The following is a 20,343-nucleotide window of genomic DNA, read 5'->3' on the forward strand; positions in this document are numbered from 1 at the left end:
CCAAAGGCTGTGTATGAGGGCTGTTTCCCACACACCATTGTCTTCAGCAAGCATTGTCATTCTTTTCATCTTCTCAGTAAAATAGGCCCATAATCAGAGCATCTAACTGACTCCTGATGCTATGCAGCCTCTCAGGAGATTGCTTATGAATGCATGCCCAAGTTTTATTTCAAATTTGTCATAAAGAAAATAGTTCCTGAGACAGCCAGATCAAAGATTCCTTCTTGGAAGAGACATTTTATAGGTAACGAAGAACAACAGCAACCAAAAAGAATGTCTGGTTAAAGATCATTGGGAAAGTTGCAGGTCGAGTTGGAGCCTTGAATGTCAAGTTAAATGTCATTACACTCTCCACAGACTGACAGTAAGCTGGCGGTGGGGGGCAACTTCCCAGGAACATGTGCTTATCTGAGAATAATTCAGTTATCAGAAAATAACTCAGAGTTCAGCTCCAACACAGGCTTAGTTCAATTTTCTCTTTTACTACTTTCATGTGACATTTGTCATGTTGTTGATATTTCATATTTCTGTTTACTTATTTCTATTTACCTCTTTGTTTCCCCCGCCCCCATGCTTTTAAAAGCCCTCCTCCTCAACATCCACCCAATGATGTGTCCTAACATCGTGTTTTCCATACAAGATTCTTGACAAACCATATATCGTCTCTACTCTTTTCTTCCATAATTTGTTTTCTTGATATCGACATTTTTTCAAGACCTAAATGAATTTACTTTTAAAATAAACTTTACATCATCACCTCAAATAAAACACTAGTTTCATTTTCCATGAAAAGAAAGTCACCATAAAATAAATACAATAAAAATGAAGTGTGATTGGATTCTAGGTGGGTATCTGTGATTACAAAAGGCTCTTTGAGCAGTTCTCTTCCTTGTAGTGGGAAATAACGCAAGAAAGAGAACAGTTAAAGATATATTAGCTGTAAATGAGATTTTACAATCAGAATGACTGAAATAAATTTGAAATTGCAATTAACTTCCCCTTCTAAGTGAACCAGTGTTCTCGAATGCTGTGTCTATGGACCATTTAAAATTGTCTGTGTGCCATGAGCACAGTGGCTCTCACACCTGAGCTGCAGCAGCTTTCCTGGAGTCTTGTTAAAACACAGATCACCGATTCAGTATGTCTGGGCTAGGGCTTGAAATGTGCATTTCTTTCTCCCTCCCTCCCTCCCTCCCTCCTTTCTTTCTTTCTTGCTGCGTTGGGTCTTCATTGCTGCGTGCCGGCTTTCTCTAGTTGCAGCGAGCGGGAGCTACTCTTCTCTTCGTTGTGGTGTGCGTACTTCTCATTGCAGTGGCTTCTCTTGTTGCAGCGCACGGGCTCTAGGTGCGCGGGCTTCAGTAGCTGCAGCATGCAGACTCAGTAGTTGTGGCTCGCAGGCTTTGCTGCTCCGCGGCATGTGGGATCTTCCTGAACCAGGGCTCAAACCCGTGTCCCCTGCATTGGCAGGCGGATTCTTAACCACTGCGCCACCAGGGAATGTGCATTTCTAAAAAGTGCTCAGGCCATGCTGGTGCTGCTGGTCCAGGGCACATACTCCAAAAGGCACAGCCCTCATTGCCTCGCATCTCACTTTAGGAAGAACTGGCTGGGGGAGGCCGACAGGTGCAAACCAGAAACAACTGCAACTCCAAACAGGTGCAAACCTACTCCCGTTCATTGTGACCATTTTCCTCTCAAAGAGCAACAAGCCCAGGCCCAAGGCTGGCATCCCTGAGAGCAGTGCTGTAATTTCTAGAACCACCCACTTCCTCTAGGAGGAAAGCTGAATTACAGTGTGTGGCCAGGACAGAGCTTTCTGGCCTTCATAAAACCTCCCCAAAATTGGCAAGCAGAGGAGGAAGTAGGTGAGAAGCCACACTACTTCCTTGGGAATGCCCCTCCATATGACTTCTCCCAGAGCTGAATTTTCTGAAGGCCGATATTCAAATGGAATTAAGGAGTCCACAAAATTTGACTCTCTCCATGAGAAAAAAATTTTTTATTGAGAACTGACTAAACTCAGTGAAGTGAGTAGATAAGTGATTGTGAAGTTTTACAAGCCACACCTCCAAAAGCCAGTGCCTCGTCCTTTTGAAGGCCGAGGTGTTTGAAACGCAGTTCCAGGGATGGGATGCCCACGTGTTGGCATTGGAACCTTCCTCTGAGCCCTTGACATCACCTGTGTGTGAGAAGAGAAAATCTCAAGAAGAGAGCTCAACCATGATACTGCCTCCCAACAAGTCAATCACGTTAATTGGTCCATGTTTCTCTTTAGGGCCTATCTTTATAGAGGCATATTTTTCACATAATTAGATATATAATGAAAACCTTGCCTTTAAAAAAATTTTTTTATTGAAGTATGTGAAGTGTAGTTGATTTACAATGTTGTGTTAATTTCTGGTGTACAGCAAAGTGATTCAGTTATACATATTTATTCTTTCCCATTATGTTTTATCACAGGATGTTGACTATTCCCTGTGCTATGTGTATGTGTTGATGTTCCCTGTGCTATGCAGTAGGACGTTGTTGTTTGCCTATTTTATATATAGTAGTTTGTATCTGCTAATCCCAAACTCCTAATTTATCCCTCCTCCTCCCCCTTTCCCCTTTGGCAACCATAAGTTGGTTCTCTATGTCTGTGAGTCTGTTTCTGTTTTGTAAATAAGGTCATATGTATCATATTTTAGATTCCACATGTAAATGATATCATCTGGTATTTGTCTTTCTCTGTCTGACTTACTTCACTTAGCATTACAATCTCTAGGTCCATCCCAGTTGCTGCAAATGACATTATTTCATTCATTTTTATGGCTAAGTAATATTCCATTGTAGATATGTACCACTTCTTCTTTATCCATTCGTCTGTTGATGGACACTTAGGTTGCTTCCATGTCTTGGCTATTGTAACTAGTGCTGATATGAACATTGGGATGCATTTATATTTTCGAATTAGAGTTTTCTCCAGACATATGCCCAGGAGTGGGATTTGTTGGATCATATGGCAACTCTATTTCTGGTGTTTTAAGGCACCTCCATACTGTTCTCCATAGTGGCTGCACCAATTTACATTCCCACCAACAGTCAGTGTAGGAGAGAGAACCCTGCCTTTTTCACACACTGTCACAGTAGAAGAAGCACTCTCCCTTATTGCTGTATCTAGGCTTCCCTTGTGCAATGCTGTCATGTGTTTCATCAAGGATAGTCACCACATTTATTGCTCTGTTCTTGAATATTAAAAGTTGTCTTAAACTTTTTATAATATACATAATAGTGCAGCAAATGTATTTGTACATATACTTTTCCCTTGAACTGAAAACATTTCCTTAGGATACAGTCTTAGAAGTGAATTTCTCAGTCAAAAGGTAAGAACATTTTTATGGCTCTTAATATTTGTTGCTGAATTGCCTTTTGGAGGGGGGGGGGTGGTGTAGCATTTGCAAGCATGTTAAATTATCTGCACCCTCACCAGAACTGAACATTATCCGTGTGAACACTTTTAACAGATGTAAAATGTCATTTCTTTTTTGTTCTAGTTAGTAGCATGTCTTTAAAATGAGTGAAAAGTTGAGTATTTTCCCCATATTTCTTTTTTTTTTGAATGTTATTTTATTTATTTTTTTATACAGCAGGTTCTTATTAGTTATCCACTTTATCCCGTATTTCTTTACTAACTTTATTTTCTCTCTGTGAATAATTTGATTATGACAATCAACTTCTGGAAAAGAAATTATCCAAATGCATGGTGAGTCTGAAGACCCAGAACGATATCTTATTTACTTGCATTCCCTGCTCCCTGCACCTTCGTCCATTCTTTCCTTTAATCCATAAACATTTCCTGAGCACCTGCTATGTGTCAGGTGTTCTGGGTGCTGGGGACGGAGGAGTGAACGTGGCAGGGAAGCTCTCATGGGAGATGTGGCATGAGACAGCTCTCATGGGCAATAGACAAGCAAAACAACAAAGAGACAAAGTCATTTCATACGTATTGAGGCCATGGAGGAAATGAACTGGGCTTGGATAGTCAGGTGTCTCTTTTAGACGAGACCACCAAGAAGAACCCTCCTGTCATTCTCCTGCTTAAATGTCCCCAGAGCTTCCTGGTTTTGCACGTAGAATAAAATACGCATTCCCTGCAGGATCAGGCCACAGTGTGCCTCTCTGACGTTACCTCCTTCCAATCTCCTCCAAAATGACAGTGCTCCTGAAACACCAAAGCTGTACTCGTTGTTCCCTCTGCCTTCAATGTTCTTCTCCGATGTTTGAATGGTAGCCTCTTTCTTAATATCAGGTCTGAGTTCAGACATCAGCTCCCATGAGAAGATTCTGCTTACCATCCGTTATATAATAAAGAAGTACCTTCTACCCCACAGGTCACTATCCCGTTATGTTTTATTTTCTTCATAGCATTTATCACGCTCTGAAATTATTTTGTTTTCTACCCACCCCTTGGCCCCTGTAAGGTCCAGGAGAATAGAGACCACCACCATCTTGTTCACTGCTTCATAGATGTGCCTGACAGATGTACAGAAGTGCCTCAAACATCTGATATCAATTGAACAGCCACCTGAACTTTATTCCTGTAAAGTATCCATTAGGTGAAAAGTTAATTTCAGTAGGTATGAATGCCAGGGTTGGAAATGGTTTTGTCAAAGTGTCACCAGTTAAACACTTGAGTTGGGGATATCGCTTTCCCACAAGCCATTTCTCTGGGAATGGTTTACTGAATTAGAGAGGAAAATAACTGATCAGCTTCATTTATTATCCAAGCATGATATTGATAATCAGTATTAGTGAATCTGAGAAGACTATGTATCAAGGGACTAGAATTAGTGAGAAGCAGTTAAGGGCAGTTGAAATTTCTTGCAACATTTGATTCTGTAGACAAAAAATTCTGTGGGCCTAGTTATTTAATCTCGATAGAGATTTTAGGTTTCTAATGATTCTCCAAAGCCTTGGAGCCTTATGATGATACCACCACGTTGCAGAATCAAAGTAGCTGAAGAGGGGCTCTTGGCAAATCAAATTCCAATCCTAAATGGCTTTGACACAGCTCTCTTCTGTTTACCCTATGTCTGGATAGTCGGATATAATTTAAATTAATGGGCCCGTCCTGTCCCTCTCCATAGCCAGTAGATCATTGATAAGGTCCCTGCTGAAGTGTAGTTCTCTGGTGACCAGGTAATTGTGGGTAAACTTAGCTCTTTTTAGATGATTCTGTGACAAAGTCACCTAAACAGACCGTTGTTTCTATGGGAAAATGGAGTCTGTGTTTTCCACTTACAGGTATCTAGAATATAGCTGGTGTGGTGCTAATAAATATCACCCCTTTTCCTTGCCCACATTTTGAATCATGTGAGAATTGAGGCAAAGAATATGGCAGATGGAGACAAAATATCACTTTCAACAGGAGCTTATTTTGGAGAATGTGATTTAGGGCTTTCTAATACTGAATCCTTACCTCCCAGCTACAACAGTCCTGAATACCCAGGTTCTCTCCCAGAAGGGTAAGGCAGGATTGGAGATGAGTAATCCCAGTTTATGCTTCTGAAATAAGTCAGCACACCTCACTTAGGGCAGAGTCAGTAAAGGCACTGAGAGGCCAGGAGCGTGGCGCTCACTGAGCTGCTCCACAGGGAAGGAAACATCAGCAATGAGGAAGAAGCATTTCCACAACTGAGAAGCTCTATGTACTTGTCTCTATAGTCCTGGCATGTTGCAGTCTGGTGTGGCCTGGGTTCAAGGAGGCCTAAGAAAAGACGACTGTGGATTCATACGTTCAGGACTACCTGACCTTCTTGTTGCACACGTTTTGCCAGGTAAGGCCAGGGAAGAGTCAGGAAAGCAGATGCCTAGCAGACCTCCATCCCTTCCTGGTCATACTTCCTTGCGTCCTCAGCAGAGAAGTGGAGTAGAAAACCACAGTAGATATCGACACTGTTGTAATAGAGTGGCATTAGCGGACCCTGGCAGTAGTGCTCTGTGGATACTTCTCTCTTGATATCTTGAAACCAGAAAAAGGTAGAGCAGTGGGCTCTTCCTGGTTTAGGAGACAGGATTTGAGACCCTGCAGCTAATTATGTGACCTCAGGCCACTTTCTCAATTTTCCTAAATTCCTGGTTAGCCTTTTATAAAGTGAATGCACTAGGTTGAAATGCCATGTAAAAATGGCAGAAAGGGAGAACATATTTGCAATACATATATAAAGAACACTTGACAACTCAAAAATAAGGAGACAACTCCACTAAAAATGGACAAATGATTTGAAACAAATATTTTTAAAAAGAAGCGATATGAGTGGCTAAGAAGCACATGATAAAGTGCGCCATATCACTTGTCATCAGGAGATGCAAATTAAAACCAAAGTGAGATACCACTGCATACCCTTTAGAATGGTTAATATTATACAGACTGAGAGTAACCAAGGGTTGCCAAGGACGGGTAGCAACTGGAACTCATATGTTGCTGATGGGAATGTAAAATGGAACAGCTTTGGAAAACAGTTGGAGAGTTTGTTAAAAGTTAAACATATACCTGTCATATGCTACAGCCATTCCACACCTAAGTACTTACCCAAGAGAAATGAAAGCATATGACCACACAAAGACCTGTGCATGAATATTCATAGCACCTTTGTAATAGTCAAAACCTGGAAACAACCCAAATGTCCATCAGCAGATGAAAAGATAAACAAACCGTAGTATGTTCACCGTATCTATACAATGGAATACTCTTCAGAAATAGGAAAAAACAAACTATTAATATATACAATAACATGGATGACTCTCAAAATAATTGTGCTGAGTCAAAGAAGCCAGACCAAAGAATAACCCCCTCCCAAATGCAGTGCATCTGTATGACTCCATTTGTATCAAATTCTAGAAAATACAAATTAATCTGTAGTGACAGAAAGCAATCAGTGGTTGCCTTAGACTGGAGGTGTGGGGAAGGATGAACACAAGAAAACTTTGGGGAGTTATGAGAACATTTGATATCTTGATTATGGTGATGGTTTCATGGGTGTGTGTACGTGTCAACGCTTTAAATATGTGAGTTTACATAAATTGTACCTCAATAAAGTTGCAAAAGAAGGGAAAAATAAAGAAAGGAAGCAGGGAAGGAGGAAGAACTGACACAGTAATACGGATGGATTTCACAAAACATCATGCTGAGGGAGAGAAGCTGGACATAAAATAACGCATACTGTACGACTCCGTTTATATACAATTCTAGAAAAAGCAAACTAATCTCTAGTGACAGAAAGCAGGTTGGCAGTTGCCTGGGGTTGGGGGTGGAGGAAAGAATAGACTGCAAAAGGGCAAGAGGAAACTTTTGGGTGTGATAGAAATGTTCTGTATCTTGATTGTAATGGTGGTTTGACATGAATATACATCTATCAAAGCTCATTGAGTTTTACACTTCAAATGGATTGATTTATTGAAGTAAATTATACCTACCTAAATAAAGTGAGTTTTAAAAGACAAAAAGAATTTTAAAAGGCCTTTGTTTAACTCTTGCTGCCAGGAATCATTCAAGCTGAGAATAATGTACCACGTATGGGCCCAAGAGGTGTCTTTGCTCGGGAAAAATATTTAAATGAGCCTCTCAGCTGTGAAGAGTAAATCCCAAATCCTATTCCTGAATGAAGATTTTTGGGACAACAGGGAACTCGCCTGCTGTGTAATATAAAAATTTTTGTTTTCACTAAGGTTAGAGTGAAAACTCTGGCTAACATTCACGAGGTGTTATTGGCTTCATTCCTCTGCCTGGGGCCAAATGCAGGGGGGTGGGGGTCCTGGATTTTAAAGAGGGAGGACTGGATTAAGAAGACCTTCATCCAAGTGATAAAGCTGGTTCCGGAAACGTGGTGAGAGGTCAGGGGCTGAGGAATAAGAGGTGAGTAGAGGACCTGCGAGGGGGGACCTGGCCCATGAACAACCACGAGTCAAGAGATCAAGTCATCTGTTTTAAGGTATTCTCTTTCTGCACTGTATTTTCCCCTCCTTGATCTGTCACACACAAACTCTCAGTAAAGTTAGGTTAAAGGTTACAATTTGATATTCACTGCTTTTGAGGACATTAATGGGGGGTCATGTCCAGGTACAGTGATATGTGGGGAGCCAGGGAAGCTTGGAGACATGAATACAAAGTTGCTAGAAGTGACCGTCAGAGAGGCCCAGAATTGTGGTCCACAGCGAAAGGTGATAAAAGCTCAGCAACAAACAGTCTGGAGAAACACATGAGGACTCCTCAGGGATTCTCAGAACTATAGCTGGAGGAAACTATGGATTTCCTGCACTCCAGTGGAGTGAGAAGAGCACAGACTATATTACTGGGTGTTTAAAGGAATGGTGACCTCCTAAAAGATGGTAGCTTGGGGATGTTTGGAATATAAAGAGATTAACTGACACCCCCCCTCTGCCCCCCAATCTCCCAAGGATGTTTGGACTGTCCTGAGTTATTTTGGACTATGAGACAAAAATAATCCATAACTCCTGGTTCGCCTCTTCTATCTCAAAAGCTCGGAAGGGACCTACACTATATGACCAAACCCTAACTAGTAATTGCCTTTGTCTAGTTTGACGTCAGTTAATTACTGGACTTTGAACCTGAGAGAGAGTTAAAAAGAAAGATAGCTGGAGGGAAATCATTTTCTCCCTGGATTACCTAGCAAGAACAGCTAAAATGAAAGCCTTCACTCACCTCAGTCTTCTTGCCCTCCTCCTTTCTCTAATCTCAGGTAAGGAACATTTAAAAATTTTAAATTCTTTTAATCATGTTTGTTGTCTCTGGGATAGAATCAGCAGGCTTAAGCTTAATTCCCACGGCCCCATTAGGTGGACTATTTTGTGGATGAAGTTTCCTCTCCAACTGGGCTCAAAGACACAAGGCATTTCAGTCTGTGATGAAGGCAGATAGAAGAGTAGTAAAAGAGGCTTCTGGACTAAGATTTGGGGTTCAGCAAGCCAGAGATTTGTCCCTGAGAATCCTGAGGCCAGACAAGAACAAGTTGGTAGTTCCAAGGGCTCAGTGCCCTAGAATCTCCTTCTCTTTAACCTCCAGGTGTCATTTGGGTCCTAATGCAGAGCAGGGACCTGGTTTAATCCCTGAATGTGGCATCAAGAGTTCTTTTTTGCCCCTTACTCATGGGGGTCAAGGCTTACCTCTGGGCAAATCCCTTAATCCCTCTGAGTATTGGTGGGCATTCCTGTCAAATGTGGATGCTCATATCTATTCCACAGGCCTGCTGGGCACAGGGTAAGCCCTTGATAAGTGAGAGTAGTAGGAGGAACGGGGTAGCAGCTGTCGAGATGGCCAGCTGGTGAACTATTTTCTTGCTCCTGGGAGAGCATTTGCCTATGAATGACTGGTTAAGCCCAGCCCTGTTCAAGGTGAAGAGCCAGATTCTGTCATCCAGGGGCTTCCAGACCCAAGGGGGAATTAGGTAACATCTTCAGCAGTTTTCTATATCCAAAGGTTTACGAATAGCTTCCTCACTAAAACTTTTGCTTTTAATAATTTTTTTAACCGATTATCATTGTCAGAGCTCTTAGAGACAATTAAGGGTTCTAGAAAAGTGATTATAGGATCACTAAGAGTACACTACCCCATGTGTCCAGGGGTTCCTAAGATTTGAAAAAAGGCAGCTTTGATGATCAGCATAGCCCTTAGGGCAAAAACCATCTATATTCATCTTATTCTTTAAAAAGTTCATGTCTCTAGAATTATGAATGGGTAAACATCACTAGAAAACATTTTGAAGAAGTTTAATACATTAAATACCTTAATGAGGTATTTTTAGTTCATCATTCTTTAAACACAACCCCTTCCCTACCATCCCTCAGCTAATAAGCAATGTAATGGAAAATTGAGGCAATTGCTATAAACTGTAAAAAGACAAAAGGAGGCCATGTCCAGGTAGTAAACAGCTCCACCTGGTGGCATTTCAATTGCCCTCACTGAGAACTGCTCTGAGGAGTATTAAACTCAGATTGACAGTTCTGCAACTACAGGCATAAATGATATTACATCTTGTAATATTATGACATGTTGATAGTAATATATAATTAATATTTCATATTATAAATTATAGTAATATATTATAATAATAATAATACAATAAATAATATTAACTCTTCATCATATTTTTCTACAAGTTGAGCTAACAGGCCAGATACCATCATATTTTTCAGTAACTTTTTTTTTTTTTTGCCGTGTCTTGCAGCTTGCGGGATCTCAATTCCCTGACCAGGAATGGAACCTGGGCCACGGCAGTGAAAGCCTGGAATCCTAACCACTAGGCCACCAGGGAACTCCCTAGTAACATTTTTCCAGTTTTGTCTGTTTAATTTTTAATTTCATTTATTGTGGGTTTTTTTTTTAAGAAGTAGTCATGTATTTTCATTGTTAATGTAATCCACTACATTTATTTTTCAGAAAAAAAAACGGATTGGGTACTAATTAGTATTAAATAATAGCAACTGTCATTATATATTCAATGTTATGTCTTCTGAAACTTAATATCTTTGTTCCTCCGGCCGAGAACCAAAATGTTTCAACCTCAGCTGCCTCTTCTGCCACAGGTATTCCTACAGCTGCTACCACCACCATTAGCGATCCTACTTCTACCACAAACACTACTACTCCTACCACCACCACGAGCGATCCTACTTCTACCACAAACACTACTACTCCTACCACCACCACGAGCGATCCTACTTCTACCACAAACACTACTACTCCTACCACCGCCACGAGCCCTCCTACTTCTACCACAGACCCTGCTCCTCCTACCACCGCCACAAGCGCAACTACTTCTACCACAGACGCTGCTACTCCTACCACCGCCACGAGCCCTCCTACTTCTACCACAGACCCTGCTCCTCCTACCACGGCCACGAGCGCAACTACTTCTACCACAGACGCTGCTACTCCTACCACGGCCACGAGCGCAACTACTTCTACCACAGACCCTGCTACTCCTACCACCAAAAGGAGTACACCTACTCCCTCCACAAATATCTCAGGTAAGAGCAATTCCCTCAAAGCTTCTCACTGAGGAGTCACAGTATTGTGGAGGATGGTAGGTAAGTTTGTTCTACCAGCGTAGGGAAGTGCATATAAAGAGACCCAAGGTGTCCTTGGATATGAACCCCTGGAATTAAAAAGTCTGGGTCACACAGGCTAATAGTAATGGCAGACATGCTAAAAGATTGCCTGCAGTTCCATTCTCCTTTCCTCAAGTTATTTGCCAGATGTGGAATATTTTTATGAACTTGGACTTTATAAAAGCTACTTTTCCAGCTTCCCTCTCCCTAGTAGATTTTTGCAAATAGTTTCAGCTTCTCTGAGGTCAGGTGCAAATAAGCACTGATTCTCCAGCCCCACTGGTCTAGATCCCTGGTCTACTGAAGGAAAGAGTCACTTCTACCCTGATTCCTCATCAAATGTTATGGAAAAATATGACATTACAAAGGTAGCTGATCACAATTTAGAATTTGAGTTAATTCATGGAATTTGAGCCTGAGAGATTAAAAAGCCAAACAACAGCAGTACTCAAACAGTCCTAGACATGATCAGAGCCATGGTCCAAAGGACAGATGTTTGGGGATACTATCTAAGAGATGACGATTGACCTCAAGCCCAAGTTACTGAAACAGAAAGCACTTGCCTCATTTACCAAAGTTTAGAGCAGTGGTCAGTAAACCTTATCAGTGAAGGCAAACTAATAAATATTTCAGGTTTTGTGGGCCATGATAAGGTCTCTCTTACAACTACTCCACTCTGCCATATTAGCATCAAAGCAGCCATGGACAATATACAAATGAATGTGCCTGATTGTGTATCAATAAAACTTTATTTACAAAAACAGAGGACTGGCCAGAATTGGCTCACAAGTTATAGTTTGCCAACCCCTGGTCTTAAAGAATCCTCAAACCTAGGCTTAAAGGGTCTAGATAAACCCTGTTATTCTCAGTTAGGGAAACTGAGGTCCAGTGAGGGCAGCAACTTGCCCAGGGTCAAAGAGCAAGTTGATGTTTCCCTATACTTTCTTCTTTTGGCTTCCCCAGTGTTCTGCAATAGATCTAAGAAATGGATGATTAAGCAAATGGAGCCAGAGCCTGTATCAAAACCTGGTTCCCAATCTTCTTTCATGTTTGCAGGGGCCGCTCTGAAGGCTAGGTCAAGAGGGACACAGCTACACAATCAGTTCTCCTGCAGTCAGGAAAGGGAGCTTTTCTAAGCTATTTCTGCTTCCCCAGACACTCTCTCAGAGTAAGGCAGTCTTCTTGTGCTCTGACCATACACTAACTATGGGGCATGGGCCAAATCACTTCTCTCTTGGCTTCAACATACTCACTGGTAATAAGATGTGATTGAACTAAATAGCCACCAAAATCCTTTTCCCACTGTAACATCCTGTGATTTTATTCCTGGCACACAGAAAAACTAACAAGTCTGTCCTCTATTGCCAGGGAGAAAGCACACCAGGAGTTATCTGACCAGTATATCCAGAATGGAGCTGCCCTCAATTTCTTCCCTAGGATTTGCCAAATCATCCTTGCAATGTGGCTGAGGCTTTTTAAAAAGCCATTTCCTTTACTTAGAATATTGGTTTACACCTTCTCAGAGAGGTGACCGTTACTGTTGTTTATGAGGTACTGCACTACGCCTCCTGTGTCCCATGTAGACTGTTTTTTTCACTCTTAAAAATTTTATTTTCAATAGACTTTGTTTTTAGAGCAGTTTTAGATTCACAGCAAAATCAAAAGGTAGGTAGAGTTCGCATGTTTCCCTACCCCCACAGCTGCATAGCCTCCCTTATTATCAACTTTCCTCACCAGAGGGTACATTTGTGACAATTGATGAATCTACACTGACACATAATAATCACCCCAAGTCCAGTTTACATTAGGGTTTACTGTTGGTGTTGTATATTCTGTAGGTTTGGACAAACGTCTAATGACATGTATCCATCATTATGGTATCATAAAGACTATTTTCACCTTCCTAACAATCTACTGTACTCTGCCCATTCATCCCTTCCTCCCTGCTAACCCCTGGCAACCCCTGATCTTTTTACTGTTGCCATAGTTTTGCCTTTTTCAGAACGTCATGTAGTTGGAATCACACAGTATGTAGCGTTTTCAGATTGGCTTCTTTCATTTAGTAATATGCATTTAAGATTCCTCCATGTCGATTTTCAAGGCTTGAACACTGACTAATATTCCATTGTCTGGCTGTACCAGTTTGTTTATCCACTCACCTACTGAAGGACATGTTGGTTGCTTCCAGGTTTTGGCAGTCATGAAGAAAACTGCTATAAGTATTCGTTTGCAGGGTTTTGAGTGGATATAAGTTGACAAATAATAAGTGATTACTTAGCATTTACACTGAGTAAATACTAAAGCATGCACTTGTGGGGTCATATAGTTAAGAGTATGTTTAGTTCTGTAAGAAACTGCCTACCTGTCTTCTAAAGTGGCTGCACCATTTTACACTCCCAACCAGTATCAGAGCTCCTCACCAGTACTGTTTTATTTATTTTTTATAAAAGTCAATTAGGCCCATAGTTATGGAAAAAGAAGCTTAAATGGGGCAAAAGTATATGCAGTAAAAACTAAATATCCCTCCTATCCTAGACCCCTAGGACCCAGACCCCCAGTTTTCTTCCCCAAAGGCAACTTCTGTGGCCAGTTTTTTGTGTTTGTGCAAATACAAACACATAGACTTATATGTTTCTATGTATTCCCTCCTTTTAAAAAAATATTTATTTAGTTAGTTAGTTAGCTTTGGCTGCATTGGGTCTTCGTTGCTGCATGCAGGCTTTTCTCTAGTTGCGGTGAGCAGGGGCTACTCTTCGTTGCGGTGTGCGGGCTTCTCATTGCAGTGGCTTCTCTTGTTGTGGAGCACGGGCTCTAGGCACGTGGGTTTCAGTAGTTGTGGCTCACGGGCTTAGTTGATCCGCGGCATGTGGAATCTTCCCACACCAGGGCTTGAACCAGTGTCCCCTGCCCCTGCATTGGCAGGCGGATTCTTTTTTTTTTTTTTTTTTAAGATTTTTAGAAATTTCATGTAAAGTCTGAAACATTTATATTAACATATTTCCATACAAATAACCCAATGAAAGTTTAGTATTAGTTGTTTTGTTTGTTTTTTTATACTGGAGGTTCTTATTAGGCATCACTTTTATACACATCAGTGTATACATGTCAATCCCAATCCCCCAATTCAGCACACCACCATCCCCACCCCACCGCAGTTTTCCCCCCTTGGTGTTCATATGTCCATTCTCTACATCTGTGTCTCAACTTCTGCCCTGCAAACCGGCTCATCTGTACCATTTTTCTAGGTTCCACATACATGCATTAATATACGATATTTGTTTTTCTCTTTCTGACTTACTTCACTCTGTATGACAGTCTCTAGATCCATCCACTTCTCAACAAATGACTGAATTTCGTTCCTTTTTATGGCTAAGTAATATTCCATTGTATATAGGTACCACATCTTCCTTATCCATTCGTCTGTTGATGGGCATTTAGGTTGCTTCCATGACCTGGCTATTGTAAATAGTGCTGCAATGAACATTCGGGTGCATGTGTCTTTTTGAATTACGGTTTTCTCTGGGTATATGCCCAGTAGTGGGATTGCTGGGTCATATGGTAATTCTATTTTTAGTTTTTTAAGGAACCTCCATATTGTTCTCCATAGTGGCTGTATCAATTTACATTCCCACCAACAGTGCAAGAGGGTTCCCTTTTCTCCACACCCTCTCCAGCATTTGTTGTTTGTAGATTTTCTGATGATGCCCATTCTAACAGGAGTGAGGTGATACCTCATTGTAGTTTTGATTTGCATTTCTCTAATAATTAGTGATGTTGAGCATCTTTTCATGTGCTTCGTGGCCATCTGTATGTCTTCTTTGGAGAAATGTCTATTTAGGTCTTCTGCCCATTTTTGGATTGGGGTGTTTGTTTCTTTAATATTGAGCTGAATGAGCTGTTTATATATTTTGGAGATTAATCCTTTGTCCGTTGATTCGTTTGCAAATATTTTCTCCCATTCCGAGGGTTGTCTTTTCGTCTTGTTTATGGTTTCCTTTGCTGTGCAAAAGCTTTGAAGTTTCATTAGGTCCCATTTGTTTATTTTTGTTTTTATTTCCATTACTCTAGGAGGTGGATCAAAAAAGATCTTGCTGTGATTTATGTCAAAGAGTGTTCTTCCTATGTTTTCCTCTAAGAGTTTTATAGTGTCCAGTCTTATATTTAGGTCTCTAATCCATTTTGAGTTTATTTTTGTGTATGGTGTTAGGGAGTATTCTAATTTCATTCTTTTACATGTAGCTGTCCAGTTTTCCCAGCACCACTTATTGAAGAGACTGTCTTTTCTCCATTGTATATCTTTGCCTCCTTTGTCATAGATTAGTTGACCATAGGTGTGTGGGTTAATCTCTGGGCTTTCTATCTTGTTCCATTGATCTATGTTTCTGTTTTTGTGCCAGTACCATATTGTCTTGATTACTGTAGCTTTGTAGTATAGTCTGAAGTCAGGGAGTCTGATTCCTCCAGCTCCATTTTTTTGCCTCAAGACTGCTTTGGCTATTCGGGGTCTTTTGTGTCTCCATACAAATTTTAAGATGATTTGTTTTAGCTCCGTAAAAAATGCCATTGGTAATTTGATAGGGATTGCATTGAATCTGTAGATTGCTTTGGGTAGTATACTCATTTTCACAATGTTGATTCTTCCAATCCAAGAACATGGTATATCTCTCCATCTGTTGGTATCATCTTTAATTTCTTTCATCAGTGTCTTATAGTTTTCTGCATACAGGTCTTTTGTCTCCCTAGGTAGGTTTATTCCTAGGTATTTTATTCTTTTTGTTGCAATGGTAAATGGGAGTGTTTCCATAATTTCTCTTTCAGATTTTTCATCATTAGTGTATAGGAATGCAAGAGATTTCTGTGCATTAATTTTGTATCCTGCAACGTTACCATATTCATTAATTAGCTCTAGCAGTTTTCTGGTGGCAGTTTTAGGATTCTCTATGTATAGTATCATGTCATCCGCAAACAGTGACAGTTTTACTTCTTCTTTTCCAATTTGTATTCCTTTTATTTCTTTTTCTTCTCTGATTGCCGTGGCTAGGACTTCCAGAACTATGTTGAATAATAGTGGTGAGAGTGGACATCCTTGTCTCGTTCCTGATCTTAGAGGAAATGCTTTCAGGTTTTCACCATTGAGAATGATGTTTGCTGTGGGTTTGTCATATATGGCCTTTATTATGTTGAGGTAGTTTCCCTCTATGCCCACTTTCTGGAGAGTTTTTATCAGAAATGGGTGTTGAATTTTGTCAAAAGCTTTTTGTGCATCTATTGAGATGATCATATGGTTTTTCTTCTTCAATTTGTTAATATGGTGTATCACATTGATTGATTTGCGTATATTGAAGAATCCTTGCATCCCTGGGATAAATCCCACTTGATCATGGTGTATGATCCTTTTAATGTGTTGTTGGATTCTGTTTGCTAGTATTTTGTTGAGGATTTTTGCATCTATATTCATCAGTGATATTGGTCTGTAATTTTCTTTTTTATAGTGTCTTTGTCTGGTTTTGGTATCAGGGTGATGGTGGCCTCATAGAACGAGTTTGGGAGTGTTCCTTCCTCTGCAATTTTTTGGAAGTTTGAGAAGGATAGGTGTTAGCTCTTCTCTAAATGTTTGATAGAATTCCCCTGTGAAGCCATCTGGTCCTGGACTTTTGTTTGTTGGAAGATTTTTAATCACAGTTTCAATTTCATTACTTGTGATTGGTCTGTTCATATTTTCTGTTTCTTCCTGGTTCAGTCTTGGAAGGTTATACCTTTCTAAAAATTTGTCCATTTCTTCCAGGTTGTCCATTTTATTGGCATAGAGTTGCTTGTAGTAGTCTCTTAGGATGCTTTGTATTTCTGTGGTGTCTGTTGTAACTTCTCCTTTTTCATTTCTGATTTTATTGATTTGAGTCCTCTCCCTATTTTTCTTGATGAGTCTGGCTAATGGCTTATCAATTTTGTTTATGTTCTCAAAGAACCAGCTTTTAGTTTTATTGATCTTTGCTATTGTTTTCTTTGTTTCTATTTCATTTATTTCTGCTCCGATCTTTATGATTTCTTTCCTTCTGCTAACTTTGGGTTTTGTTTGTTCTTCTTTCTCTAGTTTCTTTAGGTGTAAGGTTAGATTGTTTACTTGAGATTTTTCTTGTTTCTTTAGGTAGGCTTGTATAGCTATAAACTTCCCTCTTAGAACTGCTTTCGCTGCATCCCATAGGCTTTGGGTCGTCGTGTTTTCATTGTCATTTGTCTCTAGGTATTTTTTTATTTCCTCTTTGATTTCTTCAGTGATCTCTTGGTTATTTAGTAACGTATTGTTTAGCCTCCATGTGTTTGTCATTTTAACGTTTTTTTCCCTGTAATTCATTTCTAATCTCATAGCGTTGTGGTCAGAAAAGATGCTTGATATGATTTCAATTTTCTTAAATTTACTGAGGCTTGATTTGTGACCCAAGATGTGATCTATCCTGGAGAATGTTCCGTGCGCACTTGAGAAGAAAGTGTAATCTGCTGTTTTTGGATGGAATGTCCTATATATATCAATTAAATCTATCTGGTCTATTGTGTCATTTAAAGCTTCTGTTTCCTTATTTATTTTCATTTTGGATGATCTGTCCATTGGTGTAAGTGAGGTGTTAAAGTCCCCCACTATGATTGTGTTACTGTCAATTTCCTCTTTTATAGCTGTTAGCATTTGCCTTATGTATTGAGGTGCTCCTATGTTGAGTGCATATATATTTATAATTGTTATATCTTCTTCTTGGATTGATCCCTTGATCATTATGTAGTGTCCTTCCTTGTCTCTTGTAACATTCTTTATTTTAAAGTCTATTTTATCTGATATGAGTATAGCTACTCCAGCTTTCTTTTGATTTCCATTTGCATGGAATATCTTTTTCCATCCCCTCACTTTCAGTCTGTATGTGTCCCTAGGTCTAAAGTGGGTCTCTTGTAGACAGCATATATATGGGTCTTGTTTTTGTATCCATTCAGCCAGTCTATGTCTTTTGGTTGGGGCATTTAATCCATTCACGTCTAAGGTAATTATCGATATGTATGTTCCTATGACCATTTTCTTAATTGTTTTGGGTTTGTTTTTGTAGGTCCTTTTCTTCTCTTGTGTTTCCCACTTAGAGAAGTTCCTTTAGCATTTGTTGTAGAGCTGGTTTGGTGGTGCTGAATTCTCTTAGCTTTTGCTTGTCTCTAAAGCTTTTGATTTCTCCATCATATCTGAATGAGATCCTTGCCGGGTAGAGTAATCTTGGTTGTAGGTTCTTCCCTTTCATCACTTTAAGTATATCATGCCACTCCCTTCTGGCTTGCAGAGTTTCTGCTGAGAAATCAGCTGTTAACCTTATGGGAGTTCCCTTGTATGTTATTTGTCGTTTTTCCCTTGCTGCTTTCAATAATTTTTCTTTGTCTTTAATTTTTGCCACTTTGATTACTATGTGTCTCGGCGTGTTTCTCCTTGGGTTTATCCTGTATGGGACTCTCTGCGCTTCCTGGACTTGGGTGGCTATTTCCTTTCCCATGTTAGGGAAGTTTTTGACTATAATCTCTTCAAATATTTTCTCAGGTCCTTTCTCTCTCTCTTCTCCTTCTGGGACCCCTATAATGCGAATGTTGTTGCGTTTAATGTTGTCCCAGAGGTCTCTTAGGCTGTCTTCATTTCTTTTCATTCTTTTTTCTTTAGTCTGTTCCGCAGCAGTTAATTCCACCATTCTGTCTTCCAGGTCACTTATCCGTTCTTCTGCCTCAGTTATTCTGCTATTGATTCCTTCTAGTGTAGTTTTCATTTCAGTTATTGTATTGGTCATCTCTGTTTGTTCTTTAATTCTTCTAGGTCTTTGTTAATCATTTCTTGCATCTTCTCAATCTTTGCCTCCATTCTTATTCCGAGGTCCTGGATCATCTTCACTATCATTATTCTGAATTCTTTCTCTGGAAGGTTGCCTATCTCCACTTCATTTACTTGTTTTTCTGGGGTTTTATCTTGTTCCTTCATCTGGTACATAGCCCTCTGCCTTTTCATCTTGTCTATCTTTCTGTAACTGTGGTTTTTGGTCCACAGGCTGCAGGATTGTAGTTTTTCTTGCTTCTGCTATCTGCCCTCTGGTGGTTGAGGCTATCTAAGAGGCTTGATGGGAGGCTCTGCTGGCAGGCGGATTCTTAACCACTGTGCCACCAGGAAAGTCCCCCCACTTTTTTTTTTTTTTATCATAAGAGAGAGCATGTTATTTCTGGCTATATACCCAGGAATGGAATTGCTGGATCATATGGTAGTTCTATTTTCAGTTTTTACCACATGATCCAGCAATTCCATTCCCGGGTATATATCCAGAGAAACGAAAACACCAATTTGAAAAGATATATGCACATGATAGAATATTACTCAGCCATAAAAAGAATGAAATTCTGCCTTTTGCAGCATTGTGGATGGACCTAGAGAATATTACACTTAGTGAAATAAGTCAGAGAAATACAAATACTGTATGATATCACTTATATGTGGAATCTAAAAAATAATACAAGTGAGTGTATATGCAAAACAAAAACCGACTCACAGATAGAGAAAACAAACTTATGGTTACCAAAGGGGAGAGGGACAAATTAGGGGTATGGGATTAACAGATACAAACTACTATGTATAAAATAGATAAGCAACAATGATATATTATATAGCACAGGGAATTATAGCCATTATCTTGTAATAACTTATAATGTAGTATAATCTCCAAAAATACTGAACCACTGTACTGTATACTTGAAACTAATGTAATATTATAAATCAACTATACTTCAAAAAAAAGAGACCATGTTATACACATTGTACCTCGTACGTAGTCTCTTTTTTTTTTTTAAGCAACGATTTGCACCTACAGGATTATTAGAATCTTAAGACAGTTCTGAAGGTTGTCAGTTACTTGATCTATTCTGAAATCAAAGCTCAGGATCATTTCATTTGACAGAGATAAAGGAAATGGCTAGCCAAGATCACCATTTGGCCACTGACCTAACTTCCCTTCTTGGATCCCATCAGTTCTCCAAAGATAAGGAAGATGCTGCACCCTGCCTGCTCCAGGAGTCCTGGCCAGTGGTATAGAAACCATTGTAATATTCTTCTCTCCATTTATTCAGGTCATCCACTCAGAAAGCCAGAGAGTAGAGTGGCCCTTCATCACTTCCTCTTAGAATTTTCACTGAGTTAATCCACATTGTTCCCTTACTCTCCCTTGCCTTTCCTCGTGGGTC

The 20,343-nt window shown here is 40.0% G+C and overlaps 1 protein-coding gene across 1 annotated transcript in view; it reads left to right on the plus strand.

The window, feature by feature from the left end:
• Positions 1 to 8,090: 8,090 nt before the first annotated feature.
• The window catches only part of LOC137765907 (mucin-13-like), a 51,046-nt gene continuing 38,793 nt past the window's right edge, over positions 8,091 to 20,343 (plus strand). The window contains exons 1-4 of the mRNA XM_068545659.1: positions 8,091 to 8,098; positions 9,062 to 9,256; positions 10,777 to 11,025; positions 20,132 to 20,202. Of these exons, the coding sequence (XP_068401760.1) occupies positions 8,091 to 8,098; positions 9,062 to 9,256; positions 10,777 to 11,025; positions 20,132 to 20,202 (523 nt within the window). The remainder of the gene's footprint in view (positions 8,099 to 9,061; positions 9,257 to 10,776; positions 11,026 to 20,131; positions 20,203 to 20,343) is intronic.

Source organism: Eschrichtius robustus, chromosome 6, assembly GCF_028021215.1.
Source record: "Eschrichtius robustus isolate mEscRob2 chromosome 6, mEscRob2.pri, whole genome shotgun sequence".
Taxonomy (NCBI): Eukaryota; Metazoa; Chordata; class Mammalia; order Artiodactyla; family Eschrichtiidae; genus Eschrichtius; species Eschrichtius robustus.